The sequence below is a fragment of the Lagenorhynchus albirostris genome, chromosome 3, assembly GCF_949774975.1.
Source record: "Lagenorhynchus albirostris chromosome 3, mLagAlb1.1, whole genome shotgun sequence".
Lineage (NCBI taxonomy): Eukaryota > Metazoa > Chordata > Mammalia > Artiodactyla > Delphinidae > Lagenorhynchus > Lagenorhynchus albirostris.
Genome location: NC_083097.1, coordinates 125,855,842 through 125,872,675, shown reverse-complemented (window position 1 = coordinate 125,872,675; position 16,834 = coordinate 125,855,842). Strand labels below are relative to the sequence as shown.

The window sequence follows — 16,834 nt, the reverse complement described above, 5'->3', positions numbered from 1 at the left end:
TGGGCTAAGCCCTTCAATGTACTCCTCTACCAAGCTCTTATTCCAAAGCTTGTGCTGGGATTTTGTGGGTGTGATGAGGCCTGGCTGAAGACTTTCAACGTCCTAGAAGCCTAAGCCGTTTGCAGTGCCCGGCATATAGTAAACACTTGTTAAGCGGAGCTGCTGTTCTATTATCGCAGTCCAGCTGGGACCCTGCACAGCCAGCCCTGCCAAGATGTGTGGGGGAAGGTGACGGTGAGCACTGAATATGGTCTTTTCCATGATCCTGTCCTTTGCAGGCCTGAACCCCTACCCTGGCATCCTGGTGAACAGCAAGTTCTATAAACTGGTGAAGGACGGATACCAAATGGCCCAGCCTGCGTTTGCCCCAAAGAACATGTAAGTGAAGGACCCCAGGGAGGAAGAATACCCCAGGATTTGTTGGAAGTGGATGGGAAGGTGTGTGGCCTGTCTTTCCTGTCCACAACGTTCCAGGGTCAGGCTTCCACTTGCCCACAGTGGACTAAGACCCCTTTTTTATCAACTTCAGGGTTTCCACTGGTTTCCCAGGTAGCACGGGGGACATTCTCAAAGAGGGCTCTCAGCTGGGGCCGGCCCTAAGACGGATGATGAATGTTTAACTCAGACTCTGTTGCTATGACCTCAAGAGGGCTCTATGACCTCAAGAGGGCTCTCTCTTTCCTTCCCTGTCCTGGAGCTCTGTGGTGGCGGCCAGCCTCTCACTCAGCATAGCCAGCCAGCCGCTGCAGCCTCTTAACTGCCTCACGCCAGCCAGCCCACCCCAGGCTCCTCACTGGCTCCCTGCCCTCACCACAGCCTTCCCCCACACTCGCTGGCCCATCTCACCCACTGCATCTTTCTCCAGCCACTGTCTCTCCACGGCTGCTCCCTATATGCCACCCAGACGCTTACTGCCAAGGTGGATGCACTCAGCCAGCTAGCTCCTCAGCCACTTAAGTCCTACCATCAACTGGCCTCTTAAACCTACCTGCAGGCAGCAGGAGTGCCCCTTCTTCATCCCAGGAGCGTGGGCAAAAGAGCATCTCTGAGCTTTTTTCCTCCTCAGTTACCACGCCCATTTTGACAAAAAGCCCCTTTTCCCGCGGTTACTGGAAAGATTAGATAATGCACACCAAGGGCTTCGCACTGGCCTTGTGCAAAGCTCACTTCTGACTTGGTTTTGGGACCTCTGCGGGGCAGGACCCTGTAGTGTGTGTGCGTGCGTGCACAGACATGATGAGTCCCAGGCCCACAAGTAGCTTCTGTCCTGCCTCAGATACAGCATCATGCAGGCCTGCTGGGCCCTGGAGCCGACCCACAGACCCACCTTCCAGCAAATCTGCTCCCTCCTTCAGGAGCAGGTTCTAGTGGATAGAAGAGAGCAGGTGAGTGGTGCCAGGCTCAGGGTGGGTGGCTGGTTAAAGCTGGGCCTGACTGATCAGTTCTGACCATCCCCTGACACCCCCCGCCCCCACCCAGGACTACAGCAACCTGCCAAGCAGCAGCAGTGAGCCGGAGGAGGAGAGCTCCAGCGAGCACCTGGGCTGCTGTGAGCAGGGGGACGTTGCCCAGCCCCTGCTGCAACCCAACAACTACCAGTTCTGCTGAGGAGGTGGTCACAGGGCTGTACTCTCTCCCCTCCTCCATGGATGGGGCACCAGGGGGAGAACACAGACTGTGCCCTTGGTCATTTCCCTCAACAGCCCAGCCCTGAAACTCGGGAATGTGGGAGCTACAGGAGGTTGGAGAGAACCCCACTCCCAGGGCCTGGGCCATCACTGCCAGTCAGGGGCTGGGGCTCAGCCCCGCCCCCCGCCAGTTCTCAATGCTGTGGCCTCGTGTGTGCTATGCCAACTGGGAGAATACCCAGCTCACTCTTAGCCTGTTCCCGCTTCCTCCCCTCTTTCCCTCCTGTTTCAAGGGAAATGGACTGGTTTTGTGACTGAAGTCCCCAGGAGCTGCCCAAACCTTGAGGAAAAAACAAGGCTCCCTGGCCCTTGGCCGAATGGAAGAACACCTGCTGAGTGGATCAAGGAGAGCAGGCCGGTGCTCAGGGCTGCACTTGGTTCAGGCCCTTGGAGCAGGGTGACTCCTCTGTAAGAATCTAATTGTCCCTCTCTGCCCTCTAAGCCTTCTCTCCACGGCCCCACCCACCCTAGGTCTGGTATTGCTGCAATGAGCCAGGTGGCAGCTAAAGGTTGGGGTGCTCTGTCCGGCCCCGCCCCGCCATTCTGAGCTGGAAGGCAGGGGCCCCGTGTGGCTGGCCACACCAAGCAAGCAGCACACGCTCCAGGTTGACTCATCATAACTAACAGTCAGTCACGCTGTGGGATGTCTCTGTCAGCATTAAACTAACAGCATTAACACAGCTGGCCTCTGGTCTTTGTGCCATGCGGATTCTCGGGGACCTCCGTCCATCCTTCCGCGGTGAGTGCCCAACCCCAGCACCTCTGGGGCCCAACCACACTGAGCTGCATACAATGAGGCTGGAATGGACTCTTGTTGCACCCAAACCATATAATTTAATAAACTTTATTCTGGTCGGGGAAGAGGGAGGGGAAGAAAGCCACCTATTCCACTCCTCTCAATAAATTAAATAACACGGCCAATTCCCGTGCCCTAAGCAAACTTTGGGCACTTGAGCCAGTCCTGCTGTTTCCTTACGGCCCAGTCTGCTTACCCTTCACAGAAGGGAGTTTTTCCTACTGCCCCCAGGTTACATCATGCTCACGGGCCACACCCCCTCTGTGACGAGGGTCCAGAGAGGATGCAGGCTGCAGCAGCAGTGACCAGGAAAGGAGGAAGGGGCTCCTCTTCCTCAAAGCTTGGGGCAGGGAGGCTAGGCCTAGAAGAGAGTTGTGGCTCACCCTTTCTCAGCTGCCCCCAGATGTGGGTGCAAAGGGAATGCATTCCTCCTCTGGGAGAAGGACCCCTGGAGCTAAGGAAGCCCCCAAGGCCCCGAGTCAAAGGCAACAGGCCGCAGGGGCTGGAAACGGTGTCCCTGGGTGGGAAGGGAAACCTCAGCAGCCTTGGCCCACCCAGGACCTCCACCCCCACCCACAGGCGCCCCTGGGAAGCCAGCAGCTACCTGCCTTCTCTCAGCCTCCCTGCCCCTTTACTGAACATATGGTGCCACCCAAAGAGTGTCCTGGTGCCTGTCCCGACCCCCAGAAGGTTGAGAACCAAGGACCCTGGGCTCCACCGTGCTCAGGAAATGGAAGCTCTTTGGTCAGTCCCAGCGTCAGAGGCTGGTCCCCTGGATGGATCTGCCTCGGGCAAGGGCCTTACTATGGCTTCAGAGAGATGGTGCGGTCCCTGCACAAGAGCCCGGCTTACTCTGCAGCTGTGGCCACCTCCTCTTCCTCAGCGTCCTCCTCCGTCTCCGTCTTGATCTGAGCAACCCCGAGGCGGTACAGGGTGTCTCGGATGACCACCTCGCCAGGCTGGCAGCTCTGCACAATGTCATGGATCTGCCGGTTGACAATCTCGCGACTGGTGAGGAAGTCCATGAGGCGGTTGTAGAGGTAATAGTGGGTGGCATTGTCAAAGGCAATGGGCCGCTGGCGGACGCTGTTTGGTTTGCTGTCTGCAAAGGAGGACAGGATGGCTGCGTAGGGCGCCAACTCAGGACACAGGGCCAAGGAGTGGTGCCCAGCACTGGGGTCGCCAGGACTGGGCTGTGTGCCTGCATGGACGATGCGCCGTGTGGCAGTCTTGGTGACCGGGTGCTGGACAGAGTGCTCAGCCTCCGACATATCCACCGTATAATGCTGGTCCAAGAGTTCTGGGCAGGACACGCTCTACAAGGGAGATGATAAGCCACTGTGACGTGAGGGAAGATTAAGGTCCAAGCTGTGGGTGAGCCAGCTCTGTTTAAATCCTACCGTCACCACATAACACGTTTCCCAGGGCAAGTCCCCCTTTCCTCCTCCCCTGTGCCTCCGTTTCCTCATGTGAGAATGGGGACAGTAACAGTGGCCACCTCCCAGAACAGATGCTGGATTACCTGAGCTAATATTTATATCTGCCTAAGCAATCAGGCTGGGGCTGCAGGGGAACAGGAAGGAAGTGGTTCCCATGGAGGCTCAGATGCCTCACACCAACCTTACAAACCCAGTGAGCCCCATGGACTAAGGCAAAGGCCAGCGAGGACAATGATGGCCCCTTCCTATTACCAGTCCTAACGTCTCTTCTAGCCAAGGGCATGTGCCTGTGCTAAGAACCACAGCCTGATACAGTGCACCAAGACAGAGACCAGGGCTCTGCCATTCATCTGCTGTGTGACACTCAACAGGTCCATTTTCACCTCGGGCCCTTACTTTCCCCTTTTAATTAGAGGAAAGGGGTTGACATGGTCAGCGTTTTCTAAGCCACTGTGTCTCTAGATCACAACACAAGGAGTGCCACACAGCATATTCGGTCAAAGCCAAAACAGGGCTGGTCTGGGCCTGTAGTATGTCAGCATGTTAGTACGTCAGCATGCACAGTGTCCTCAAAGGTGGCAATTTTCTAGGCTTAACTGCAAGGTGACCCCTTTGACCCCAAGATACCTGGGGTCACCCTGGGCACCCTAAATGACATGCTGTGGCCTCACACACACGCATGGGGTGGGTCAGTAAAAATTCGTGGAGTAAATGCTGGTTCCAGAGCACTGAGACAAAACACACTGGTGGAGAAAAAAGGTGGTGGATGGTTCGCAGAAGGTCTTCCCAACGAACCAGGGGGATGCGTCCCAGTTCCTCAGAAGGGAACTCACCACAGGCGGCTCCGTGGGGCTGGAGAAACAGCCCTGATTCCTCCCCCACATCTGGTTGGTCAGCTCTGGGTAGCAGAGGTCAGCACACAGGGCCACTGGTGTGGCCATGTCGACCACATACACAGGAGGCCAGTGGCGGGAGGAGACGAGCAGATCCACATGGTCGAGGGCACTCTCGCCCCGCACGAGATACTTGGAGCCACACACCACCTGGTGGGGAGATGGAGAACAGCAAAGGGTGAAGCAGCCAAGCTGCTGACAGACCGAGTCAGGTCCACCCGCTTCCTCCCAGGAAGATGGACAATCAGGTTTTATGACTGAGGTCACGCCATCCTGCCAGAGCCCGTGACATTCTGCTTCCCTCCTACTTCTGGCCCTAAATGAAGTCGCCAGCTCACTGCAGCCTGGGAGAAGAGCTGGGAGCATCTGAGCCTCCAATGAGGCTGAGAGATCCCCCCCCATCCCCACCCACCAAGGCATCACCTCCAAACCCCACCCTCCCCATCACCCCACCAAACACCAGCTAGTCCAGTGGTTCCCAAGCTGCATGGCACCAGCAGCTAGGAGGAAGTTCCTGGGTCCCACTCCAAATCTACAGAATTAGCCACTGAAGGTGGAGTCTAAGCATCTGTATTTTGAGCAGACCCTGATGGTGCTGTCCAGATGAGAACCCCTGATGAAGGTACAGCCTTCCTCAAATCCCCCAAATACCACTCCACTGCTGGGCAGCTGTGTGTCCACTGGAGAATTCTGCCTCTACCTCCCTACCTTCACACCTACCAGTCCTGGCTATCGCCTCCAAGTAATACCACTGGCCCACCACAGCCCCGAGACCTATAGCTCTCACATCCCTGTGTTGTCAAGGGCTTCTCCTGAGATGAACCCCAGTCACATGAACACAAGGCTCTGAGCAGCCTCTGACCTGCCAGGGGTTGTTGAGGGAGTTGACGACCTGACTGTCTTTCGACAGCTAGTCGCCCTGCCCCACTCAGTGAAGTGGAGGCTCTGCGAAGCCGTCTTCCCCATTTAGCACTGTTCAGGGGCTTTTCTACCCTGGCATCTTCTTGGATTGGGACGACTGTGTCACACAGGGCACAACCTTCCCAGTGCTATCCTGGCGCCTACCCTGTGCATGCTCTCTACGGGCCTAAGGAGTGATCTTCTTAGAACCCAGATCAGACCATTTCCCATTCAAACCATCCAATGGGCCCCTCTCATCACTCTCAGAAGAAAACCCAAACTGTTACTCTTGCCTCCAAAGCTCTACATGAACTGGCCTCCGGGGACCCCTCCCCGCTCAGGACATAGTGGTCACATCCCTTCCTAAGCTTTACATGGGGCTCTCAGCCTCCTCTGGCTGCCCCACAGACAGCAGGTCCCTCTCCGCTACTTTCTATCTCTGGTCCTTGTCTAGTTCCTACAGAGCTGGTGCCACAAGCCATGGTGACTTTGTCTCTCAATATGAGGTCACCCAGGGAGGAATGACATCTTCGCTGCTCACCTTTGTACCCTCAACAGCTGAGGCAGGGGCCAGCGTACGGTAGGGTGCCTAACACTCACTGGTGGTGACCCACAGGAGCTATTCCACAGCTGCCCAGTGACCTAAGTGCCAGCTCCAGGATGAGCTGGATCAAGCAGATCCTCTGTGTGGGCAGCTGACATGGACAATTGCGCCCTGAGTTCTTCCTCCTTATCCTCCTACCTGATGGGGGCACATCTTGTAGATTTTACCCCCTGTGAGATGAGGTGGGGGCTGTCGAGCTCTGGCTCCATTCTGAACAGATTCGTAGAGGGCCAACAAGGAGAAGCAGAGCTGGTCCTAGAGCACAAGGACAAGATTAAACACAGCAGTGAATGCTAAGCGACCAGGCTTGGTACACAGCACCAAATGCTCACTCAAAGCAAATGGATAAACTGTTAAGGCCAGATTGGGCCTTGGAGCCTCACCAGCCCAATGTCCTTTAGGTACATATGGGGACGCTGAGGCCCTGTAAGCCAGCCAGACTGATCAAGCTGCCAGACTCTGAGGCCTGGGTTCTATTTTTTTACAAGGCAGGGCAAGTGTCAAGGAGGAGCCAACATTTGAGTCTGAACTTGAAGCATAAGATTTTCAAGAGCACATTAGTATGAAGGGAAGTACATAATGTATGGATAAAATACACACACCCCTCCACATCCTTCTCTATGGACGCCATGGCGCTTGTTTTCTAAGAGCCTGGATAGGTGATAACTAGACACTGCAAACTTCATGAGGTTGGTATTTTGGTTATTTCCACTTTGCAAATAAGGAAAATGAGGCTCAGATGTGTAAGGCAGCTTATCCGAGGCCACACACAGTTAGCAGGAGAGCCTGGATTCCTGAACCTGAGTCTGGACCCACTGCCTAAACAGAGGAACTGCCTGGATGGGAAGGCCTTGCGTGCATGTCACAATCTGGCTGCTGGCTATCTCCCAGGCCTCCCTGCCCACCAAAACTCTGTGTCCAACACAAGTGCCCAGTCACGGGTATTCATATCCCTGCCCAGAAAAATGGCCCACCAGTCTGCTCCCAAAGTCCCTACCCCCAGCGCTGCCCTGAGACTCACCCTGGAGTCTTCTGCCCCGAAGGGGATGCCACACTGCCTCAGCAGGCAGTGCAGCTCCTCCTCACTGTAGGAGCCGATCTCCTCAAGCTTGCAGGTGCCCTCCTGGAGCAGCCGTACCAAGGCACCGCCATTGCCTGCAAGAGACGTCGTGCTAATGGGAGGGCGCTACTGCCAGCCACCTGAGGTCCTGCGAAGTCCCTCATGCACGAGGATGGGAACAAGGGGGCCTGGTCCACAGTCGAGCAGGCTTTGCCCTGAGCACTGCCCTGGGGGCTGGGAGAGGGGGACTCAAGGCAGGTCTTAAGCTTCTACAGATACCCGAAGTCTCTGAGCCAGCTTTCTGCCTTTGAACATCTAGGGGAGATACCCTGCAGAGCACCCATGCAAAGAACCCTGAAATGGGTCAGCTTTTAACCTTTTAAGTTTTTCCAGAACCATGACCTCAGATTCTTAACACAACTGCAGCAACATGAGGAACAGTAATAGCTCTCATTTTAAAAATGCTCTTTATACACTATGTTCCTGAACCTGATCAACAGAACTATGCAGGGGCCTTACTTATAAAATCAATTTAGCAGATCATATCCAGGATTTTAAAAATGAAATAGAATAGAAAATCAAGTATGTTGCATTTGGTAAGGGAAAGTACTGCTTTATGAAAGTTGTTTTAGTTACAGATATACACAGACGGGTTACTTATATGACCATCACGCTGAGTCATGATGTAGAACCTATTGCTTACTCTGAGTTGCAGTTAAAAAAAAAAGGCCATCACTCTAACTGTATTAGCTCACTTAATCTTCACAGCAACCTAGGTGGTGGGTAGCAATGTCATGCCCTCTTTGTAAATGAAGCAACAGAGGCTCGGGGCAATGAAGGGATTTGGTGGAGGTCACATGGTCACTGAGGAGCAGAGCTGGGAATCAAACCCAAGTTGTCAGAAACTGACGCCCTCAAAAGAGCTAGCCCAGGGCTTCTCAACGTATAAGCACAGAGCATCTAAAAAACCACGTGAAAGAGCTGTTTAGAAGGCAGACTCCCTGCCTCCCCCTACATCTCTCGGTGAGAATCTTTGGGGCTGGAGCCCTACCATCAGCATTTTTCAGAGGGTTCCCACTGCTCGGTGTAGGGCATCCCAGAAGGCTGACAGTGGGCTATGTGGGTCAGTCCTATACAATGTGGCTGGCAGCTCTTCAACACTCTGCACATGACTTTCATCTCCAGGGCATTTTGTCACAGGTTGTCATTATCTTTCCAGAAAGAGCCCTCCAGGTGGGCCTGGCCCCCTCTCAACCATACATGCTGTCTTGCCATGGACAATGTTCCATACGCGATGGGACCCTTCCCTGACCCCAGCTACCAGGTGGCCTTACCAGGTACTGGCTGCACATCCAGGTTTTTGTCTTTCTCAGTGTTGACGACCACAGCTCCTCTCATGAGTGGTGGGAAGAAGGGGGCAATAACAGAGGCATCAAACTTGGTGATAGGGATGCTGGCGGGGAAGGCCACCTGCTCAATCACTTCTGTCTCCATCGTGGCCCAAAAGTCCTCCACATTTACCTCACTAGAGGCCAAGAAGTCAGGCCAGGTGAACTAAAAGGTCAGGACAAAAAGGTCAAACTGTAGGAGCCACAGAACGTCAGCAACACAACAGCCTACCTTCTCCATACAGGCTGAGCAGGGGGAAGGAGTCAGACAGCCACACACTGCCGGGACACCCCCGAATCTAACATCTTAGTGCCAAACTGCTCCTTGGCCTCATTCCTTTCTCCCACACCACAGCACTCCCCAAGGCCTAAGTCCCTTCTGCGTCTATGCCTTTATTCATGTCCTCTTCCCTGCCTCGCCAGGAGAGGGCAGCTACCACTGCCTGTCATGTGCCAGACACCGACTAATTAACTACTACTATACAAGCCTGAGGGTGCCTGAGGTGAGAGCACTGGAGCGAGGGGCAGTCTGAACGAGAACGCGAACAAAGATCTAGTTCCAAAGCCCAAGCCCTTAATCCTTATGCCTGGCTGGCAGGAATCATCAGAATAAAACTTAGTGGCACTCCACCCACTTGCAAGGCCCTGTTGATCCCTCACCTCCTCCCGAAGGTCCTCCCAGACCATGCCAGCACATGGCTATCTCCTCTACGTGCAGCATGTACTTACCTACTGTAGACATTTAGCACTGCGCTACTCAATTTTTCTTCTTGTAAGCACTCTTATGCAGCCCTCAGAGTGAGACCCTGATCCTATTACCTCATCAGAATCATTTGCGATACTCAGCAATGCTGATATCCGGGCTGCACCTCCATCTGTATGAACTAAATCCCTAAGGCTGCATTTTTAAAAGATTCCCTAGGTGAGTGGTTCTCAAAGCGTGGACCCGTGGCATGAGCAGCACCTGGGAACTTGTTAGACATGCAAATGCTCAGCCCACTCCAGACCCACTGAATCAGAAACCCTGGGGGTGGGCCCCAGCAAGCCTCTCACACTGAAGTTTGCAAATCATTGCCCAATGTAATTCTTATGCCCACAAAGTCTGAGAACCATTGCTCCACATAGAGACGTCTCTTATCAGTCCAGAGGGTCCTCCTCTACCAGTCCCCAAGAGGCGTGCCCAACCCTACAATCTCCTCGTGGACGTTTGTTTTGTTCAATACCTTTCTGTTTTATTTCACTGACTTTAGAACACCCCCAGCCTGCTCTCCTCGTACGCACTACCCAACTCTGCACTCCGCACACAAAAGGGAGAAAAAGTCCTGGTCTCTAGAAAGAAACACCCAGAAACAAAGAAGAGAAGAGACACGCATACGGAAAGTGAAGGGAATGCTACTCCATTCTGTGCGGAACAAGGCGGGTACCAGGCAGTACTAGGATATGTGAGTTTTTGCAGGGAGGCGGGCTTCTGTCTATTCTAGAGAGCAAAGAGCCAAAAGCCTGTGACCAGATGTGTTTAAAAAAACAGAGCTCAGGGGCTTCCCTGGTGGCGCAGTGGTTGAGAGTCCACCAGCTGATGCAGGGGACACAGGTTCGTGACCCTGTCTGGGAGTATCCCACATGCCGCGGAGCGGCTTGGCCCGTGAGCCATGGCCGCTGAGCCTGTGCGTCCGGAGCCTGTGCTCCGAAACGGGAGAGGCCACAACAGTGAGAGAGAGGCCCGTGTACCGCAAAAAAAAAAAAAAAAAAAAAAACAGAGCTCAGGGTCCCAGGAGGTACTGGTGAGCATGGTGGTGCTTATGAGCTCAGATTCTGGAGTGAGGGAGCCAGACCAAGGTCAAATCCCAGCTCCACCCCGTCCTGACTGGATGAGCTTGGGCAAGCCCCCTTCATCTACAAAAATATCACAGGGTTGAGAAGTCAGCCAGAAAGTTATGCACTGAGTACAGAGTAACTACTTGGTATATGTAATAAAATGCTCAATAAATCATAGCTGCACTATTAATATTTCCATTAGACAAGCAGATTTGAATGAGTCTAGAAACAGCCTTTGTGAGATAACACACAAAAGCAAATTTTTTTTACAGTTCATTTTACCTACAGGGAACACTTCGAAGGCTCCAGTAGCATTATGCTTGTTTTCATATATCTCATTATACACCACCACCCTCAAAACAGAACTATTTGATCACCGTATGTACTTATTTTTTTAATTGGGAAGAGAAAGAGGAATATGCATTAAATCCCTCATATGCTCAGCTGGCCGTGTCAAAATACACCAGAGCTTTTCTCCAGAGGTCCTGTACCACTCCCGGGGGCAAACAAGTGAGCTGCAGGTCCAGTGCTTAAAGAGTCCCTGTGGTAGAGTTCAGACATGGAAAGCTACTACTAGCATGCTCACGGGGCACTCCACACCTATGCAGGCAGACCAGACCTCTCAGCATAAAGACGGGAAAGAGTTCACCTATGGGATTTTTGAAAAATTCCCTGTACCAGGTTAAATAATTTTCCCTATTAGTCTTAATTTGTGAAGAGTTTTATCATAATGGGCGCTGAATAAAAAAGAAAGCCTTTTTTAGACATCCAGTGAAATAATCATATGGATTTTCTCCTTTAAACTGCTAAGTACTGAATTACATTAGTATATTTTCTAATGTTGAAACAATCTTGCCTTCCTGGGATAAGCTTAGTCATGATTTTATTTTACTCACTGTTAGATTTGTTCTGCAATTATCTTATTCAGAACTCTGACATCTATATTCATGAGTACTATCAGCCCAAATTTTCAGCTTATATTAAATGTATGGTTTTGTTTTCAGTTATATGGTCTTACACAATGACTTATATCCACTTTTGCTATTCTTCTACGACTGGAATCTTATTTCTTGGATAGTTGTTAGAATTAATGTATAAAGCCATCTGAGTTTGGTGTTATCTTCGTGTGAACATTTTTTAGTTAAGAACCTAAGTCAGGTCAGTCCACTCTTCCTCAAAACCCTTCACGGGCTCTCCATCTCACTCAGTGGAAGTCCTTACAATGGCCCGGGCCACCCATAGCCTCTTGAGCCTCACATATCCAACCACTCTACACCCTGCTCACAGAGCCAGCCACATCGGCCACCTTTCTCTTCCTCAACCACACCCAGCAAACCCTCTTCAGATCCCATTCTTGCTGCTCCCTCTGCCTGGAATGTTCCTCCCACTGAAAACTACACGGGCTTCAGAAGGCTCTACTCAAATGCCCTTGTGTCAGACAGGACTTCCCCGACTACCCTCTATAAAGCAGGAGCCCCTTCTTCCCACAATACTGCTCTCTTCCTTACCCTGCCTTACTGTTATTGTTACTTTAAATTAATGTATTACATATAATATATATTAATAGTATTTTAATATAATATACACAATTATTAATGTTTGTGTCCTGTCTCCCCAAATCAGAAAGTGAGCTCCATGAGCTCAAAAACTCCGTGGGTTTAACTGCCATTTCCCAAATGCCTAAAAAGTGCACCTAGAGTTCATGTTTAATAAATCTGTTGTTGAATAAGTAACAGGTGCCTCCATTTCCGCCTGGCCTGCCTTAGATGAAAGCCTGGGAACTGGCAAGAAAAAGCTACTCACCTCACCCAGGAGAGAACTAGAGCCATCTGCTCCTGGAAACACCATGTAGGAAGGTGGCTGCCAAGTGTGCAGACATTTCTAAAGGTCACCTGTGGTGACCAAGAGGCACTTACCTCCACACTCTTTAGTGCCAGCACGTTTTCTTCACTCCTCTGGGCAACTTCCACTTTGGGGGCCACACCACAGACGCCACAGATCATGTCATTGTAGTCTCGGACAGTGAGGCACTCAAAAGCCCAATAGCCATTGCACAGCAGCTCCTGCAGCTGGCTCAGCTCCTCTGAGGTAAGAGTCTTCTCTAGAAGGAGAGCAAGAGCTCTGAGAAGTTCACAGAAGAAGACCTGGAGGCCACAGGGGATGAGCAATGGCCAGCAAGAATAGCAATTCTGCAAGACTGCTTCTCTCCTAAGAACACCCAAGAGTACTAACCACCAAAGGGTCAAGCACCCTAGCCATTAGGTGTTCGGGTAGCAACTCAAAGGGCAATTCCAATGAGAGTTATAGCTGCCCTGTACTCAGCACCCACTAGGACCTAGATGCTATGCTGAGAGCTTTGAATACATTCTCTCATTTAACTCTCACATCTTTATGAGCCAAGAGTATTATTATCCTCACTGAGTAACTGGAAAAACTGAGGCACAGAGAATAACTTACTCAAAACCACACTGCCACTAAGTGGTATAGTGCAGACTCAAACACAAACCTGTCTGACCCTAGAACCTTTCCTCTACTCCATCTGACCTCATAGCAGGGAAGGGGCAGGGGGCCTGGATTCTGTAGGAAGGGATGGAAAAAGCATAAACAGAAAGAAATGCGGAAAGCAAAGGGAAAAATAATTTCTAATAATAAGGAGGGTGGTGTCCACCTTCATGTCTCAGCATGAGCCTAGGAAATGGGAGCAGACCTCCAGAGGCTGTGTATTCAGAATGAGTCTGCTTAGCATGTAGTAACGCCAAGTCTACCCATGACCAAAGGATGAGCTTCTATGAAGTATGTTTAATCTTGTGCTGAAGGTCTCTGGATACACGGAAAGACTCATGCTTTCCAAAGTTTGGCATTCGTAAAATTCAAGAGGAGGAGTATGTTAGGAAGTCAAGAATGTCTTCTTTTCAAAGTATCAGACTCTCCTCCAAGGTAATTATGTTAACGAAAGCCCATCACTGAAAATTCCCAGGGAGCTTAGAAGTAACCTTGGGGAAACGGAGGAAGCCAACCTTTACCTGTCTGATCCTGCACTGACTTCAGAAGAGTGCTGATGGATACTCTGGGGTCCTCTCCCAGCTTGATCTGGTTTCGGATTGCAAAAAGCAAGTCCAGGCTCACTAGCAGCTTGTTTCCCACATTAAAGAGACCTGCAGGTTAAAAAATGGCAACAGAGACATTCACTGTTAACAACATCCACAACTGCAAAAAACAGGAGACTAACTAAATGCCCACCGATGGGGGAACATTAAAAAATAAATTGTGGTACATTCATAAAATACAAAACTAGAGGTCACCTGCTAGTTGGTAACCTACAAGCAGCTGTGAAGGAAACTGTTTAATTGGATCCCACTGTACCCAGAGCACAGAGCAGCCTTTTCAGCATGCAGGGGCTGCTGAGAAACCTTGCCTAGAAGATGGCAGAAGAGAAGAACATGAGCTCATCTCTTCTTACGAAAACACCAAAATCACAACTAACTGCAGGAACAACCATCAACAAAAAAACCCACTGGAACCTACCCAAAAAAGCTATCCTACATCCAAAGAAAGTGTAGAACCCACAACAAGATGGTAGGAGGGGAGCAATCACAATAAGATCAAATCCCACACCTGCCAAATGGGTGACCCACAAATTGGAAAATAATTATATCGTAGAGGTTCTCCCACAGGAGTGAAAGTTCTGAGCCTCACGTTAGGCTCCCCAGCCTGGGGGTCTGGGAATGAGAGGACGAGCTCCCAGAGCATCTGGCTTTGAAGGCCAGAGGGGACTGACTGCAGGAATTCAGCAGGACAGAGGGAAACAAACTCTAATCTCAGAGGGTGCACACAAGGTCTTGTGCACACCAGGACCCAGGAGAAAAAGCGGTGACCTCCTAAGACCCTGAGCCAGACCTACCTGCTGGTATTAGAGGGTCTCCTGTGGAGGCAAGGTCGGCTGTGGCTCACTGCGGGGACAGACACTGGTGGCAGTAATTCTGGGGAGTACTAATTGGCATGAACCCTCCTGGAGGCTGCCATTTTCTCACCAAAACCCGGCCCCACCCAACAACCTGCAGGATCCAGTGCTGGGATGCCTCAGGAAAAACCACCAACAGATCAGGAACACAGCCCCACCCATCAGCAGACTGACTGCCTAAAATCTTCCTGAGCACACAGCTGCCTGCTAAACACACCCCTTGACACAGCCCTGCCCACCAGAGGGACAAGACCCAGCTAGACCAACCAATGTGCAGCGACCAGTCCCTCCCACCAGGAAGCCTGCACAAGCCTTGCAAACTGGCCTCATCCACCAGGAGGCAACAGCAAAAGCAAGAAGAACCTGCAGTCTGTGGAATGGAAACCACACTCACAGAAAGTTAGACAAAAACGAGACAGCAGAGGAATATGTCCCAGACGAAGGAACAAGATATAACCCCAGAACAACTAAGTGAAGTGGAGATAGGAAATCTACCCAAAAAAGAATTCAGAGTAATGATAGTAAAAAGAATTCAGAGTAATGATCCAAGATCTCGGAAAAAGAATGGAGGCACAGGTGAAGATAAAAGAAATGTTTAACAAAGACCTAGAAGAACTAAAGAACAAACAAACAGAGATGAACAATATAATAATTGAAATAAAAAATACACTAGAAGGAATCTATAGGAGAATAAGCGAGGCAGAAGAATGGATAAGTGAGCTGGAAGACAGAATGGTGGAAATCACTGCTGCGGAACAGAATAAAGAATAAAAAGAAATGAGGACAGTCTAAGAAACCTCTGGGACAACATTAAATGCACCAACATTTGCATTATAGTGGTCCCAGAAGGAGAAGAGAGAGAGAGAGAACCTGAGAAAATATCTGAAGAGATATAGCTGAAAACCTCCCTAACATGAGAAAGGAAACAGTCACCCAAGTCCAGGAAGCGGAGAGTCCATACAGGATAAACCCAAGGAGGAACATGCCGAGACACATAGTAACCAAACTGACAAAAATTAAAGGCAAAGAGAAAATATTTAAAGCAACAAATAATATACAAGGGAATTTTCGTAAGATTATTACCTGATTTTTCAGCAGAAACTCTGCAGGCCATGAGGGAATGGCATGATATATTTAAAGCGATGGAAGAGAAGAAACTACAACCAAGAATACTCTACCCAGCAAGGCTCTCATTCAGATTTGACGGAGAAATCAAAAGCTTTACAGACAAGCAAAAGCTAAGAAAATTCAGTACTAACAGACCAGCTTTGCAACAAATGTTAAAGTACCTTCTCTAGGTGGAAAAGAAAAGACCAAAACTAGAAACAAGAAAATTACAAATGGGAAAGCTCACTGGTAAGGGTAAACATACAGTAAGGGTGGGAAATAATCCACACGCAAATATGATATCAAAACCAGCAATCATGAGGAGTGTACAAATGCAGGATATTGGAAATGCACTTGAAATTAAAAGACCAGGAAGTTACAACAATCTTGTTTATATATAGACTGCTATATCAAAACCACATGGTAACAGCAAACCAAAAGTATACAGCAGATACACACACAAAAAAGAAAAAAGAATCCAAACACAACACTAAAGTTAGTCATCAAATCACAAGAAGAGAACAAAAGAGGAAGGGAAGAAAAAAGACCTACAAAAACAAATCCAAGACAATTAACAACATGGCAATAAGAACACAGATATTGACAATTACCTTAAAAGTAAATGGATTAAATGTTCCAACCAAAAGACACAGACTGGCTGAATGGATACAAAAACAAGACCCATATATATGCTGTCTACAATAGACACACTTCAGTTCTAGGGACACATAACAGACTGAAAGTGAGGGGATGGAAAAAGGTATTCAATGCAAATGGAAATCAAAAGAAAGCTGGAGTACCAATACTCATATCAGACAAAATAGACTTTAAAATAAAGACTATTACAAGAGACAAAGATGATCAAGGGATCAATCCAAAAAGAAGATACAAGAATTGTAAATATATATGCACCCAACATAGAAGCACCTCAATATATAAGGCGAATGCTAACAACCGTAAAAGGAGAAATCAATGTAACACAATTTAATAGTGGGGACTTTAACACCCCACTTACATCAATGGACAGATCATCCAGACGGAAAATCAATAAGGAAACACAGGCCTTAAATGACACATTAGACCAGATGGACTTAATTGATATTCAGAGAGCATTCCATCCAAAAGTAGCAAAATACACATTCTTTTCAAGTACACATGGAACATTCTCCAGGATTCATCACAT

General features: G+C 49.9%; 2 protein-coding genes across 6 annotated transcripts in view; one reads left to right on the top strand and one right to left on the bottom strand.

Moving 5' to 3' along the window:
- Positions 1–2,565, top strand: part of CSF1R (colony stimulating factor 1 receptor) — a 49,404-nt gene extending 46,839 nt beyond the window's left edge. Inside the window, exons 21-23 of the mRNA XM_060143979.1 lie at positions 279–378; positions 1,277–1,385; positions 1,480–2,565. Of these exons, the coding sequence (XP_059999962.1) occupies positions 279–378; positions 1,277–1,385; positions 1,480–1,608 (338 nt within the window). The 3' untranslated portion in view covers positions 1,609–2,565. The remainder of the gene's footprint in view (positions 1–278; positions 379–1,276; positions 1,386–1,479) is intronic.
- The window catches only part of HMGXB3 (HMG-box containing 3), a 53,502-nt gene continuing 39,184 nt past the window's right edge, over positions 2,517–16,834 (bottom strand). For 4 of the 5 annotated variants that reach the window (XM_060143973.1, XM_060143974.1, XM_060143975.1 and 1 more), the window contains 7 exons: positions 13,607–13,738; positions 12,500–12,684; positions 8,715–8,934; positions 7,342–7,475; positions 6,459–6,575; positions 4,757–4,966; positions 2,517–3,800 (listed from right to left, as the gene is read on the bottom strand). In XM_060143973.1, coding sequence (XP_059999956.1) covers positions 3,333–3,800; positions 4,757–4,966; positions 6,459–6,575; positions 7,342–7,475; positions 8,715–8,934; positions 12,500–12,684; positions 13,607–13,738 — 1,466 coding nt within the window. In that variant the 3' untranslated portion in view covers positions 2,517–3,332. Of the gene's footprint in view, positions 3,853–4,756; positions 4,967–6,458; positions 6,576–7,341; positions 7,476–8,714; positions 8,935–12,499; positions 12,685–13,606; positions 13,739–16,834 lie in introns of all 5 variants that reach the window. The other variant, XM_060143977.1, reaches the window with a different exon arrangement.